Source organism: Myotis davidii, unplaced genomic scaffold (assembly GCF_000327345.1).
Source record: "Myotis davidii unplaced genomic scaffold, ASM32734v1 scaffold963, whole genome shotgun sequence".
NCBI classification, from domain to species: Eukaryota; Metazoa; Chordata; class Mammalia; order Chiroptera; family Vespertilionidae; genus Myotis; species Myotis davidii.
Genome location: NW_006294116.1, coordinates 469,209 through 483,914, shown reverse-complemented (window position 1 = coordinate 483,914; position 14,706 = coordinate 469,209). Strand labels below are relative to the sequence as shown.

Here is a 14,706-nt window from a genome sequence, read left to right as displayed (position 1 = left end):
ATTTTTTTGCATATATCTGTCCAATTTTCCCAACACCATTTATTGAAGAAACTATCTTGACTCCATTGTATGCTCTTGCCTCCTTTGTCAAATATTAATTGACTATAGTGGTTTGGGTCGATTTCCGGGTTCTCTATTCCATTGGTCTATATATCTGTTCTTGTCCCAGTACCAGCCACTTTTGAGAACAGTGGCTTTGTAATACAGCTTGATATCTGGTATTGAGATCCCACCTACTTTGTTCTTTCCCAGGATTGTTGCAGCTATTCGGGCTCTTTTTTTTATTCCAGAAGTATTTTTGGAGAGTTCGTTCTAGATCTGTGAAATATGCCGTTGGTATTTTAATGGGGATTGCATTGAATCTATAGATGGCTTTGTGTAGTATGGACATTTTAATGATGTTGATTCTACCAATCCATGAACACGGTATGTTCTTCCATCTGTTTATGTCTTCCTCTTTCTCTTTTTTTAGTGTCCTGTAGTTTTCTGAGTACAGGTCTTTTAACTCCTTAGTTAAGTTTATTCCTTGGTATATTAATTTTTTTTTGCTGCAATGGTAAATGGTATTTTTTTTTAATCTCTCTTTCTGTAAGTTCACTATTTGTGTGTAAAAATGCATAGATTTCTTGGCATTAATTTTGTATTCTGCTACATTGCAGAATTCATTTATTAAGTCTAATAATTTTTTGATGGAGTCTTTAGGGTTTTCTATGTACAGTAGCATGTCATCTGCAAATGACAGTTTTACATCTTTTCCAATGTGAATACCTTTTATTTCCCCTTCTTGTCTAATTGCTATGGCTAGTACTTCCAGTGCTATGTTGAACAGGAGTGGTGAGAGTGGGCATCCCTGTCTTGTTCCTGTTCTTAGGGAAAATGGTTTAAGTTTTTGCCCATTGAGTATGATATTGGCTGTGGGTTTGTCATATATGGCTTTAATTATGTTGAGGTATAATAATTCTATTCCCACCTTGAGAGTTTTTATCAAGAAAGGGTGTTGGATTTTGTCAAATGCTTTTTCTGCATCAATTGATATGACTGTGATTTTTATCTCTCAATTTGTTTATGTGATGTATCACACTCATTGATTTGCGGATATTGTACCATCCTTGCATCCCTGGGAAAAATGTTACTTGGTCATGGTGTATGATCTTTCTGATATAATGCTGGATCTGATTTGCTAGAATTTTGTTGAGGATTTTGGCATCTATGTTCATGAGGGATATTGACCTGTAATTCTCTTCCTTTTTAGAGTGAGTGGAAGGAGAGGAGAGACAGAGAGAGACACACATTTATGTGAGACATCAATTGGTTGCCTCTGCATGCACTCCCCAACGAGGGCCGGGATCATTTCTGTAATGGAGGTGCATTCCCTTAACTAGAATCAAACCCAGGATCCTTCAGTCCTTGGGCCCAAACTCCATCCACTGAACCATACCAGCTAGGGCTGTGAGCTGTTTTTAATTCTACATTTGAGACTAATATTCAAAATTTCATTAATACTGATTACTTTTTGGCTACTTACTCACCAGATATACCTGATGGACTAAAATTTTCCATGTGGTCAGTTGAAGGAGATAAAAATATTTATTTTTAAACCCACAAGAAACAATATTGTTAGCTGTTACAAATTTGGCTTAATTAATAAATGTATAATTTTCTTGATAACGGAGAAAATAGTTCTTACTCTACTACTGCTCTATAGTAGCTAACACTATCCCATATTTATAATATTAATATATACTAAATGAATATTGCAACTTTATATTTGTTTAATTTTCACAAGGGAAAGCTGGCTTTCAAATATGACCTCTTTAAAGATGCAGATATTTCAAGGAAAGTTGGTCTGATCCTTCAGAGTGTAAGATCCAAAATCAAATGGAGGTTACAGGGAGCCAACTCAAAATCAGAATTAACTTTGTATAATAGTCTTGGGTCATATATAGCATTTATTGTACTATCTATACTAATAATAGAGGGATATGCAAATTGTCTAGGATGCCGTCACAGGAACAGTAACGACAAGCAGGCTGCGTGGGGCAACCAAGCTGGCAGGGGGGGGAGTGAGGGACAACCAAACAACTGAATAGCAGGCTGCATGGGGCAACCAGGCCGGTAGAGGGGGGCAGTTGAGGGCGACCAGGCTAGCAGGGGGGGACAGCTGGGGGTGACCAGGCCGGCAGGGGGGGAGCAGTTAGGGGCAATCAGGCCCGCAGGCAGAGGCAGTTAGGGGTGATCAGGCTGACATGCAGGTGAGCAGTTAGGAGCCAGCGGTCCTGGATTGTGAGAGGGATCCTGGATTGGAGACGGTGCAGGCTGGGCTGAGGAGAACTTCACCCCTCCCCCGTGGTGCACAGATTTAGTGCACAGGGCCTCTATTGTTACTATAATTATACACCAACTGCCCTATAACATTAATGTAAATCTAAATTAGGGAGAGGAACATGGACTTAGAATAGGATGAAACTCTTACTAGTTTTGTGACTTTTACCAAATTACTTAACACTCTGATCTTTGCTTCCTCAACTCTAAAATGGAAGTAATATTTCTACTTTTAGAATGCCACAGCTACATAATCTTTATAATACTTAAATTAGTTGCTACATTCATTCTTAAAAGGTGAGTTTCCTCCGATCTGCTATATGTCCCCAAATAAAATTGTTTGCATTTTGCCATCTTTCTTTGCAGTGTGTAGACTTATAGATGCACATGCTTTTAAAAGATCACTTAGTTATATTAAACCATGTTAATATTTATCTCTTGTGACAGTTCCTTGGGGGACAAATTTCTACTAAGAGGAAAAAATACATTTGTATGAATTTGTGTGTGTGTTGGTAACTTGAATTAATTGAATGTAAATTGTATTTTATATTTATAATATGAACAGTCTTGCTGGAATTTTTAAAATTGTGACCACCTAAAATGATGCTGTTTCAGAGATGTGGCATTTTGAACCTCAAAGAGAATTGAGTTGATTTTATGTAACTTGAAATATTGCTGAGCTCTTTACAGGTATAATCAAGTCAGAGAAATAAATGTTTACTCCACATTTTTATATTTTGTATACATATCTATCCTAACATTGCAATTTAAAGCTACCTTAAAATGACATCTAGATAAATTTTTGTCTTTAAAAAACTTTTATTATTTCAGGATCTGCATGAAGTTCCAATGTTCGTATAAATGTTTTATTTACCTTTTAACCAGTCAGAACCCTATGTTACTGTAGTAATATATGTATCTTAGATACTGCACTGTATTGCTCCCTCCCTTAGCTACAGTTATGTTATGGCTTTAGGTTTCTCATTATTTCTCACTCCTTTTAACCGTGATGTCAGTGGTAACACTGAGCCATTTGTAACACTGAGCAACATATGAGAGATGTTAGAGATTTTGAGTGGGAGTAAAAATAAGTGAAGACTATTGCTATATGTTTTCAAACACTTACATTTTAATTCAGGTGTTTGTGTTGTAACCATGCAACCTCCTGTGGTAAAAATGACTGACTGCTCTTTTTTCTTACGCTCTTTTAAGCAAAGTAAAGCTACAGTTCGGCTGAAAGAAGACATGAAAAAGATAGTGGCAGTGCCACTAAGTGAGCAGAAGAATTCTACCTATACGAAGTTATTTGGCGTCAGCCTCCAAGACCTTCAACAGCAGGGACTCACTGTGAATGGCATTCCAGTTATAGTGGGGAATATAGTGGAGTACTTGATGAAGAATGGTAAGTCAAGTCTTGTTTTAACTATGGTTTCCACAGTTCTCACATAAAACATTAAGTAGTTACTATGAGCAATAACTTTAATTATTGAGGTTTCTAGTTTGGAATGATTTCTAGTTTTAAGTGCTGAAATACACTGTTCTGATACTAATAGTTCAATTGATAGTCAATACATTTTAAAGGAAGAGAGAACTCTTTTTGGTTTCTGTCAGCTGAGGTCAATCATGAATTCATTGGATACCTTGATTGCCTTCCTAAAAAAGTAGTATGTGTAGCCTACTCTGGGGTCTTACTTACTCTTGAAGTGATAAAATTAAGCATGTAAAACCATTGAAGAGTAACATAGTACATTGCATGATAAAAAGAAATTATATCTCTTCATTTTTGAGAGGTATTTTGCCTTACGGTTATAATTTTATTTAAAAGCTGGATAATTTGAAAAAATTATTTCATGTTCCCTACATGCTTTCAGCAGTATGATAAGAGAATGGCCAACTATATAATAAATATCAATACACTCTAAAAGATTTGGGAGGGAAATATTCCAAGGGAGAACTTGGAATATTCATCATTTTCTATACTGAAAAAGCCTTTCTGTACTAAAACAATTACAGAATAGAGTGTAAAATTTTGGAGGAGTTTTAAAAGTTAACTTGAAAGTTCAAAGAAATTCTGAACTTTTGCAGTTTCCTTCAGCCCCCATATCTTCCCATGATTACAAAACCACTCCCCCTGCAAAGAAGAATCCTTCATTGCAAATGCTTGAGAAGCACCTTGCATTTGTTCCTCTATAACAGTGGTTCTCCACCTTGGCTGCACATTAGAATCACCTGAGAATCTTTTTAAAATCCTGATTTCTGGGCCTCATCCTCCGGAAATTCTGTTTCTTTGTTATGGGGTGGAGCCACTTCTTCCCGTGTACCATTGAAATCTTCCATTTTGTTTTTTTATTGTAGTTGTATTGCTTTTTATTTCCTCTTTATTCTCACATAAGTTGTTGATTTTCTCATCCATCTGCTTTATGAACTGTATGGTCCTTATTCTGAATTCTTTTTCTGACATATTGCATTCTTTCATTTTATTTCCTTTTTAAAAAAGTGTCATCTCCTTTTCTTTCCTTTGGGTGTTGTTTCTTTGTCTCCCCATTTGTACTGTCTCTTTCTGGCCCTGGACTCCCTGCTTGGGGTTTGAGGGGTTGAAGCCCCTAGCAGTCCAATGGTCCTGGACTTGCTAGCCCCAGGGGCTGGGTTTGACTTGAGTTTCACACCTTTATTGCCTCAGCTCTGAATTGTACACCCTTCTCACATGGTTCTGGTCCCTCATTTATCCACTTCTCAGGGTGGCGAGGGCAGGTACACAGTTCCTCTGGTGTATGATTCTCTGTGAAGCCTCTGGCATGCATTTTTTCTGTGCAGACCCAGACGCTAAGGCTGGATGGTACCTTAGTTCCCTCTGGCAGTGCACTTGGCAGTGTGGTCCTGTGACCTCTGGCTGAGCACACCAGGTCGCACCAGCAGCTCTGACCCGGGCTGGTGGTAGGGTGTGCACCAGGTGACAGCTCTGTCTGTGCTGGGTGCAGAGCACACACAGACCACACACAGACCAAAGGTTTTGTCTGGGCTGGGGCGTAGCACACACTGGGCTGTGTCTGTGTCTGTGCGGGGTGCAGGGTGCTCACCAGCCGAGGCCTCTGTCTGTGCTGGTATCAGAGCACCACTGGCCCAAGGCTCTGTCTGTGCCGGGGGCGTAGCACACACTGGGCTGCGGCTCTGTCAGTGTGGGGTGCGGGGTGCGTACCAGCCAAAAGGTCTGTCTGTACTGGTGGTGGAGCGCGCTCTGTCTGTGCCGGGGGCAGGGTGCTCACCGGGCAAGGGTTCTGTCTGGGCAGGGGTGTAACACGCACCCGGCTGCGGTTCTGTATTGGGCTCAGTCATGGAGTGGGGAGTGGGGTACCTGTGGCTTGCACTCAAAGCCCGCGGACCTGAAGCACAGGATCCTGGAACACTGGGTCTGGGCTCTGGCTAGGAGGCACAGCTCAGCGGTCTCTCTGGCGCGCTCTCACTGCAGACATCTAGGACCCACGTCATGGAACTGCGCTGCTCACTGTGGTGATTCCACGCAGCTTATGGCTGGCAAGCAGCTCCTTGCGCAGGTTCAGGGGTGCTGTTCGAGGTTGGTCTGGATGTTGGTGTTGCAGCACTCCTGGCCTCCGTTGCTCCCCTCTTCAAGATGGTGTAGGTTCTCTGTCAAAGCCAAGCTGCCCTGGGGATGCCCACGGCTGTAGCTGGGGTTCCCCTTTTAGAAGAGTTCTATTTGTCAGTCCCTGGGACTCCTGAGATAGCTATCTGTCCCTCACTCACCCCACACACACCACACACATCCACAGACACCTCCCTCACTTCTTTACTGTGTCACACTCTCTTCCTCCCTGCAGTCCTGTGGGCCACCATGTTTGGGCACTGATTCTTGCCCATCTTTTGCTGTCTACAAAGATTCAGTGACTTAAAATTTTTTTTGGCATATATGGAAATTTCTTTACACTTACATTTTATTATTTTCTTTATCAATGTGGTTTATTCTTTTTTAGTGTGTCATTTCAAGCACTGTGAGTGTTCTCATCGACCAGTTGTCGGCAAACTCATTAGTCAACAGAGCCAAATATCAATAGTACAACGATTGAAATTTCTTTTGAGAGCCAAATGTTTTAAACTATATAGGTAGGCACATTGTTATTAACTTAATTAGGGTACTCCTAAGGCTTAGGAAAAGCCACACTCAAAAGGCCAAAGAGCCACGTGTGACTTGTGAGCCGCAGTTTGCCAACCGCGGTCATAGACTAACTTTCTAGAAGTGGACTTCTGAGTCAAAGAATATGTGCATTTATATCTAACTCTAAAAGAGTTGAACCAGTTTATATTCACATCATCAATATAAGAAAATTTGGGTAAAATTTGAATTAGAGCTTGGTTTTCTTCTTCCCCTTAGCATGTTCTTAGTTACTCTCTAATAGGATATATTTAGGTAATTCAGACGTAATGTTTTAGTGGGCAAAATTAGTCATTCTTAAGTAGGGATATGAAATAGAATCACTAACCCCCTGGCAATGGGCAAGGAGACACCTGATTGGTGGTGTTGCTCTTATATCAATCAGGGGCAAAGCAGATGTACAGTCCTTAGTTCATCCTAGCTTGATGCCTGTGTCAGTGGCCAGAGCTGTTTCATGCCTGAGGCACATTAAAAAAAAAATAGAATCACTAGTGGAATCTTTTGCATGGGCGGTACCTCTGGTCTACTGAATCAGAATCTTGACTGGCAAGCTAGGGGAGGTTATCTACCCATCATTTCAAAAGGTTGTATAGTTCATTAATACTTAGACAACCAGGAACCCCTTATTGCATTTGAAATTATCATGTTAGTAAATCAAAGAGCCTATGTAAGTTTGAAGGGTGGTATACGTTTGAGGGCAAGATACTTCTATTGGTTTTATTAATTATTTTGTAGCCTTTTTCAAGTCAGCAAGTATTCATTATACAATGGTGAGTAGGCACTCTATCAGGTATGGGATATAGGGAGATTAGTCATGGTAATTTAACCAATGGTAGATACTGTGGTCATAGTTTGTTGTTTAATTAAATACAGACATTTAACAACTTGACACAAGGGGAACTCTTACTATAAAGGAATTTGGGACAGAAGAGGTTTATTAAGGCCTATATCAAACAAACTTTTTTACTTAAAAAATACAATTTTCTTTTTTTAGATTCAAAGGAAAATCTTATGAGGTATATCATCTTTAGACTATTTTAAAATAACTAATCTTGCTGACAATGTTACTAGATGCCTTCTCTTTAACATGAAGACACTGTATGATGACATTTTAAGTAGTGTAGGATTCTGCACTCACCACCAGATGTCAGGATATGCTTATATATTGTTATACTGTTTTCTGGGTCAAAGTGTTCCAATTAGGCAAATTCTGACTTCTGGCATGTTTAGTTTCTAATGATGATATAGTCACACTATTTTGTAATAAATATTTCAATACAAAAAAGTAGTTGTCGCCGAAACCGGTTTGGCTCAGTGGATAGAGCGTCGGCCTGCGGACTGAAGGGTCCCAGGTTCGATTCCGGTCAAGGGCATATACCTGGGTTGCGGGCACATCTCCAGTAGGAGATGTGCAGGAGGCGGCTGATCGATGTTTCTCTCTCATCGATGTTTCAATCTCTCTATCTCTCTCACTTCCTCTCTGTAAAAAATCAATAAAATATATTTTAAAAAAAAAGTAGTTGTCAGTGGTGTAGATATTAATTAGGTTGTATGATCATTATTATTAAATTGATATTCTATGATGCTTAATCCATATCTCCTGAAATCAAATCTAACAAAATTTCAGAAATGTATGATAATAATGCCACTAAGCCTTCTAGATACCTCATCCTTCTGAACATTTGAGTTGTAATTGTCATTTCCTAAAGATTTAGAGTAGGGAAATTTAGAGATTATTTAGTCTGGTAAGCCTTATATAGGCATTAGATATAAGTTCAAAAGGGGTTTTAAAAAACTGTTTTGTCCTGTCCCCACCCCCCTCCAGAGTGAATATAGCCATGACCAGGGGTAAACTTCTCCTGCTTGAAAATTACTAAATATTCTAAGAGTTGTTTGGGTGAGAGATGTTCCTGAGGGAAGAGTTGTGCAAATAAATAGAATAGAGACAGAAAGGAATGGTTGAGAAGCATTTTAACTTAGATTCCTTCCATTTATAACTTATCTCCACTAGTTAGGTCTAGTGGGACCAGGAACCTTGAAAACCAAAGCCAGTTCATGGAAGTGGGTGGTTATTTTAGAGTGACTGGAAGTATATTTATCTGAGGGAAGGGTCACAAAACCTTGTTGGAAGAGAAAACCTAAGGTCTGTGAAATCTGACCCAGGGGGCATTCGCTAGGCCAAAAATAAGCTTAGGAGCTGGGTAGATACAGGGCTATGATGCAGAATTCTAAATTTTCAAGATTTAGGCCTTGACCAGGAATTGGGTTCTCCTTTATTGAGTGCTCTGCTTGGTGCCAGTATACATTTCTGTGTTACAGATGAAGCTTTGTGGAGTATAGGAAACAGTCCTGGAAAGCTTTAAAAATGACATGCTAAAGTCTTCCAATAGTAACTGATATTCTGCAACACTAACTAATATGATGTGCCATTCCTTTTGTCTGATACTGAATAATAGATTAACATAGCAGAGTAAAACAACAATGTTTATTGCCTCACGGGAATAAACATTGGTCATGAATTCCGGCACAGCTGTTTCTTCTATCATAGGGTCTCTTCTAAGGCTGAAGTTGTGGTGTTGGCTGAAGCTACAGGCTTATCAGGACTTGGCTGGGGAAATGTTCACTTCCAAGCTCATTTGCATGGCTGTTGGCAGGATTCAGTTCCTTGTGGGCTGTAGACTTGAGGTTTTCAGGTCCTCCTCGCTGGCTATTGTCCAGAAACTGCCCTCAGTTCCTTGCCACATGGACCTCTCCTTAAGGCAGCTAACAAAAAAATAGCAGCAATTCATCAGAGTGAGCAAATAAGAAGAGCGAGAGCGAGAGCGAGAGAGAGAGAGAGAACACGAGCGAGAACACAAGCAAGCAAGATGGACACCGTAAGTCTTTATAACCTAAATTCAGAAATGAGAGAGAGAGAGAGCGAGAGAGAGAGAGAGAGAGAACACGAGAGAGAGAGAACACGAGAGAGAACACAAGCAAGCAAGATGGACACCGTAAGTCTTTATAACCTAAATTCAGAAATGAGAGAGAGAGAGAGCGAGAGAGAGAGAGAGAACACGAGCGAGAACACAAGCAAGCAAGATAGACACCGTAAGTCTTTATAACCTAAATTCAGAAATAAGATTAGAACCTAATCACATTACTTTGCTACACTGTGTTGGTTAAAAGCAAATTACTAGGTCCAGCCCACACTCAAGGGGTGGAGATTACACATGGATGTGGATACCAAGTGGTGGGGATCATTGGGGCCGTTTGAGAAGCTGCATACCACACAGACTGACCGGTATCTCCTCTGATTATGCCTTGGCCATACTGGTTGTTAAATATTTTTAACATCATCTCTGGTTTCACAAATTTTTGTAAAACTTGGAGCTAAAATTCATATCATCTTTTGATACTTACATTCTTCAGAGCAAAATAATATGTATGTAAATACAAAAATATAGACATCTCACTAGACTTCAAATTCCATAAAGGTAATGGCAGTGTTTTTCCTTTCTAAGAGTTGATTTCTTTAGTACCTAACCTAGTGCAGTGTACTCATTAATACATAAAGAGTTCAGAAAATGTGTATGAAATTACAAAGAAATTAGCATCCTTTTTCTCCACTCCACTCCCCTCCCCTCCATTCCCCTCAGTTATGTTTTGTTTTTTATTTTTGTAACACGAAGGGAGAAAGGCAAAGGAAAAGGATCCAACTACATCCCACAACAGCTTCTGAGGTTCATGTGGAATTGTTTTCAAAAGACAATTTCAGATCTGTTTCAGGAAAACTAAGTGCAAAGACCTTAAAATGAAAACTCCTGTTTGTCACACAGGGATCCAATAAGAGATACAAAACAAACCTGTTTGCAGAATGCCCCTTTAACACAGGGGGCGGGCTCTAAAGATCCTTTTTCTTTAGAAAGAACAAGACAGAAAAAAACATCAGAGGCAGGGAATATGGCAGTTGTCAGGATGGCAGTGAGGGAGTATGAGTGAGTGAGGGAGCGAAAGGGGAGTGTGTGGACATGTGGGGTGTGTGTGTGTGTGTGTGTGTGTGTGTTAGGGATAGCTAGATCCTTCAGGACTTTCAGGGGCTGGTGGACTTGGTTCTCCTAGATAGAGAGCCCCTGCTACAGTTGAAATCACTCCCTGAGGGCCGGCTCTGACAGAAACCACACCATCTTGAAGAGGTCCAGCCTCACCACCACCCAGACTGGCCTCAGACACCATCCTGGACCCTACAGGCACTCTGACCAAAGACCTGCTACCTCAGCTGCAGACCCACGGACACCAGGACTGCAGCCTCCCTGGACGTGGGCTCTTGTGGGTCCCAGAGTATGTCCCCCACCCACCAGACCACTGAGTAGTTCCTGGGCACTGTGCGTCCCACTGGCCAGCCTCAGACTGTGCTCACTGCCTGCCAAGCCTGCAGCATCGGCCCCACGCACTGCACGTCTTGGTGCCTGGACCCTTCGTGAGAGCAAAAATGGGGAGATAGAGAAACAGCCTCCAAATGAAAGAAAAAGAGGACTTGTGAGAAAGGGAACTAAATGAAACAGAGGTGTGCTATATGTCTGAAAAAGAATTCAGACTAAGGCTCATACAATTCCTATATCAGCTGGATGAGAAAACCAACAACTTATGTAAGAATTAAGAGGAAATAAAAAGCAATACAGCTACAATAAAACCATGATGGAAGGTTTCAACTATAAGAAGTAGACTATAAAAAGCAGAGTACCGAATCGGTGAATTAGAAGATAGGGCAGAAAAACACACCCAATCCGAGCAGCAATCGGAGAAAAAAATTGGAAAGCAGGAGAAGAGCCTAAGAGAGCTTTGGGACAACATGAAACAAAGTAACATACGGATAAGAAGGGTGCCAGAATGACAAGAAGAGGAGCAAGGATTAGAAAGCCTATTTGAAGAAATAATGACAGAATACTTCCCTGATTTGGGGAAGAAAAAAGTCACACAAGAACAGATAGTCCCAAACAAGATGAACCCAAAAAGACACACACCAAAACATGTCTTAATTACAATGGCAAATATTAATGACAAAGAGAGAATCTTAAAGTCTGCAAGAGAGAAACGGGGAGTTACCTACAAAGGATCTCCCATTAGATTATCAAATGATTTCTCAACAGAAACACATCAGGCCAGAAGGGAATGGAATGAAGTATACAAAGCGATGCAAAGCAAAGGACTGAATCCAAAAATACTGTATCCTGCAAGGCTATCATTCAAAGTTGCAGACTTGACCCCTAGTGTGGGGAGATGCGGGAGGCTGCTGGTGGATGATTCTCTCTCATCACTCCTGTTTCTATCTCTCCCTTTCTGAAATCAATAAAATATATTTTAACAAAAACAAAAAAAAAGAGCAAGACAGTTTAGCAGGTAAGAGAAAGAAGTAAGGGCTGATATAAACAAACCCTTCCATCTAAATAATTATAATAGGAGTTAATGCTATGTCATTGCTCAAGTTTATGACTGGGTTCTCAAAGAAGAGTGGCAAGTTGAGTCCTTGGGTTACTCTTTCTTAGAATGATAGCTTCTGACACTTCTCACATTCCTTCATAGTCTGACTCACTTGTTTAAGTGGTGTGCCCTCTCCTCAAACGCAGCACACTGAGCTGAAAGCCATTATCTTCTGCCTAAACTAGCCATCGTCCCTTACCCCGCTTTGCCTTGTTCTTGACAGTGCTTTTCTTTCTGGATTTCTTGTTTTCAAACCTTACCTTTCAACTCCTACTCTTCCTTACTTCCCTTTTGTGCTAAGTTACCAAATCGCCATTATATTCTCCTTTTCACTTTCTTCCCACCGTACATTCTGTCTGATTGCCTGACGGTTGAATATGGTTTCCAGAAGGCAAGTTCTCTGCCCTCTGCATTCCCTACTTGTTCTCTAGGAGGTCTTTCTGAAACCTTGATTACATCGTGTTCCCCTCCTCTGTTCCCCTACTCCCCACTTGAAAATGTGCTCCAATGATAAAGTCTACAGTCTTTAACTTGGCATTCATGGCCCTATCCCGTTTCTTCCATTTATTACCCCATCCCTATTTGACCTAAACATTCCACATTTTTATCTGCCTATCTTTCTTTATTCTGTCCTGTCTCTGCTTCTTAATTCATATATTTGTTCTTTTTTTTTTATATAATATATTTTATTGAGTTTTTACAGAGAGGAAAGGAGAGAGAGAGAGAGTTAGAAACATCGATGAGAGAGAAACATCGACCAGCTGCCTCCTGCACACTCCCCACTGGGGATGTGCCCGCAACCCAGGTATATGCCCTTGACCGGAATCGTACCTGGGACCTTTCAGTCCGCAGGCCGACGCTCTATCCACTGAGCCAAACCGGTTTCGGCATATATTTGTTCTTTTTGTCAGGGATAAATCAAAGTTTTATGTGTTCTGTTGCTTAATCCTTTTGGGACCCCCTTAAGAAAAAGAATACAAAATTAAAAATACTAAATTAGGGACAGAGCACTGGAAAGGACCCAAACAAATGAGGGACCCTGAAACTTAAACTACAGTAGTTTCGCATATGTCAGCCCCAGCCTTTCTGTCTTGCCTATATTTTAGCCAAAAATTATGCAAAGGAGCCAAAGGTTTCCTCCATGAAGCTTTCGGTTGACCCCCGCCAAGACTAATATCACCTGTTAGCTGAAGGCAAGGATCTTATCTTATACTACTTTATAGTCTCATAGAGTCTTATACCTTAAATTTAGTGATTATTAAAAAAATACTACTTCTTAATTAAATTATTACAAAAATAATCACATAGAGTTGAGAAGTTCCTTACATACATGTTATTTTTTTTTAAATAGTTGTTCTCAAAATGCTAAGCTGTTATTGGGGCCCAAGGTAAGTTTCTGTTATGTACTAGCTAAGATTATATGAATGAAATTTCTTTGTAGAACCGTGTATGTTTTGTGGTTATATATGTTCTAACATCATTTTTAGAGGTCAGCTTTTATAACAGTTACGTATGCTCTTTTGTTGGTATGTTGTAGACATAAGATGTATTTTAGGAAAACATTTTTGCAAAATATGAAACTTGGTTATTATATAGTATTCAAAGAATCCTGTCCTGAGAGTTATTTATTTTTGTTGTTGTCCTTTTGAACTTGTTTCTGTAAGAGACCTCTATTTCCTCACTGTTCCAGGACTCACCCAGGAAGGCCTTTTTAGGGTGAATGGCAACATGAAGGTGGTGGAGCAGCTGCGCCTGAAGTTCGAGAGCGGCGTGCCCGTGGAGCTCCGGGAGGACGGCGACGTGTGTGCAGCGGCCAGTCTGTTAAAGCTCTTCCTGAGGGAGCTGCCCGAGAGTGTGATCCCCGCAGCCTTGCGTCCTCGGTTCCTTCAGCTCTTTCAGGGTTAGTGCAATAAATCCTTTCATTAGTTAAACAATTTCATCTTCCAGTTAAAACTAAACTTTTAGCACTAGCTGGTTGGGCTCAGTGGATAAGATCTTTGGCCTGCAGACTGAAGGGTACCGGGTTCAATTCTGGTCAAGGGCACATGCTTGGGTGGTGGGCTCGATCCCCCGTGTGAGGGGGTGCATGTAGGAGGCAGCCAATCAATTCCTCTCTCTCATCATTGATGTTTCTATCTCTCTCTCTCCTTCTCCCTTCCTCTCTGAAATCAATAAAAATATATTTTTTTTAAAAAATGAAACTTTTAAATATTAACCATTTTAATTTTAAATATTTAAACTGGAAATATTAAAATGAGCTTTTACATATTTGTCATCTCTCTATAATCACCATCTTGCTATTTTACTCTAGGTCCCCATCTTCTACCCTAAAATAATACTAAACTGATTATGAATACCATTACTAAATGGAATTCCTAAGACTGTTGGTATAGGAATACTTCAGTAAGATAATACTAAGAATGCTTTGGGGCCAAAGAATTCTTTTCTGACTAATGATTGCCATAGGAGTGAGAATACAACATTAAATCTGTGTAGGAAATAATAAGTGAACTGTATTTGGTTAGTGACCTTTGAAACTGACAGGTCACTTCTTTTTCTCATAAACAAAATTGAATCCTAAGATAATTGTGAGGCAAAATTGATTTATGATTGTAGTATTAAGTAATTTTAAATGAAGAAACTTTTTTTTTTATTCTTACCCATGGATGATTTTAGTGATTTTGAGAGAGAAAGGAAGAGAGAGAGAGAGAGAGAGAGAGAGAGAGAGAGGAAAGAAAGGGAAGGAAGGAGGAGGGAGG

At 40.2% G+C, this 14,706-nt stretch overlaps 1 protein-coding gene across 1 annotated transcript in view; it reads left to right on the top strand.

Annotated features, from left to right (window-relative positions):
* Nucleotides 1-14,706, top strand: part of FAM13A (family with sequence similarity 13 member A) — a 250,927-nt gene that overhangs the window by 8,330 nt on the left and 227,891 nt on the right. The window contains exons 2-3 of the mRNA XM_006768190.2: nt 3,535-3,724; nt 13,638-13,847. Coding sequence (XP_006768253.1) covers nt 3,535-3,724; nt 13,638-13,847 — 400 coding nt within the window. The remainder of the gene's footprint in view (nt 1-3,534; nt 3,725-13,637; nt 13,848-14,706) is intronic.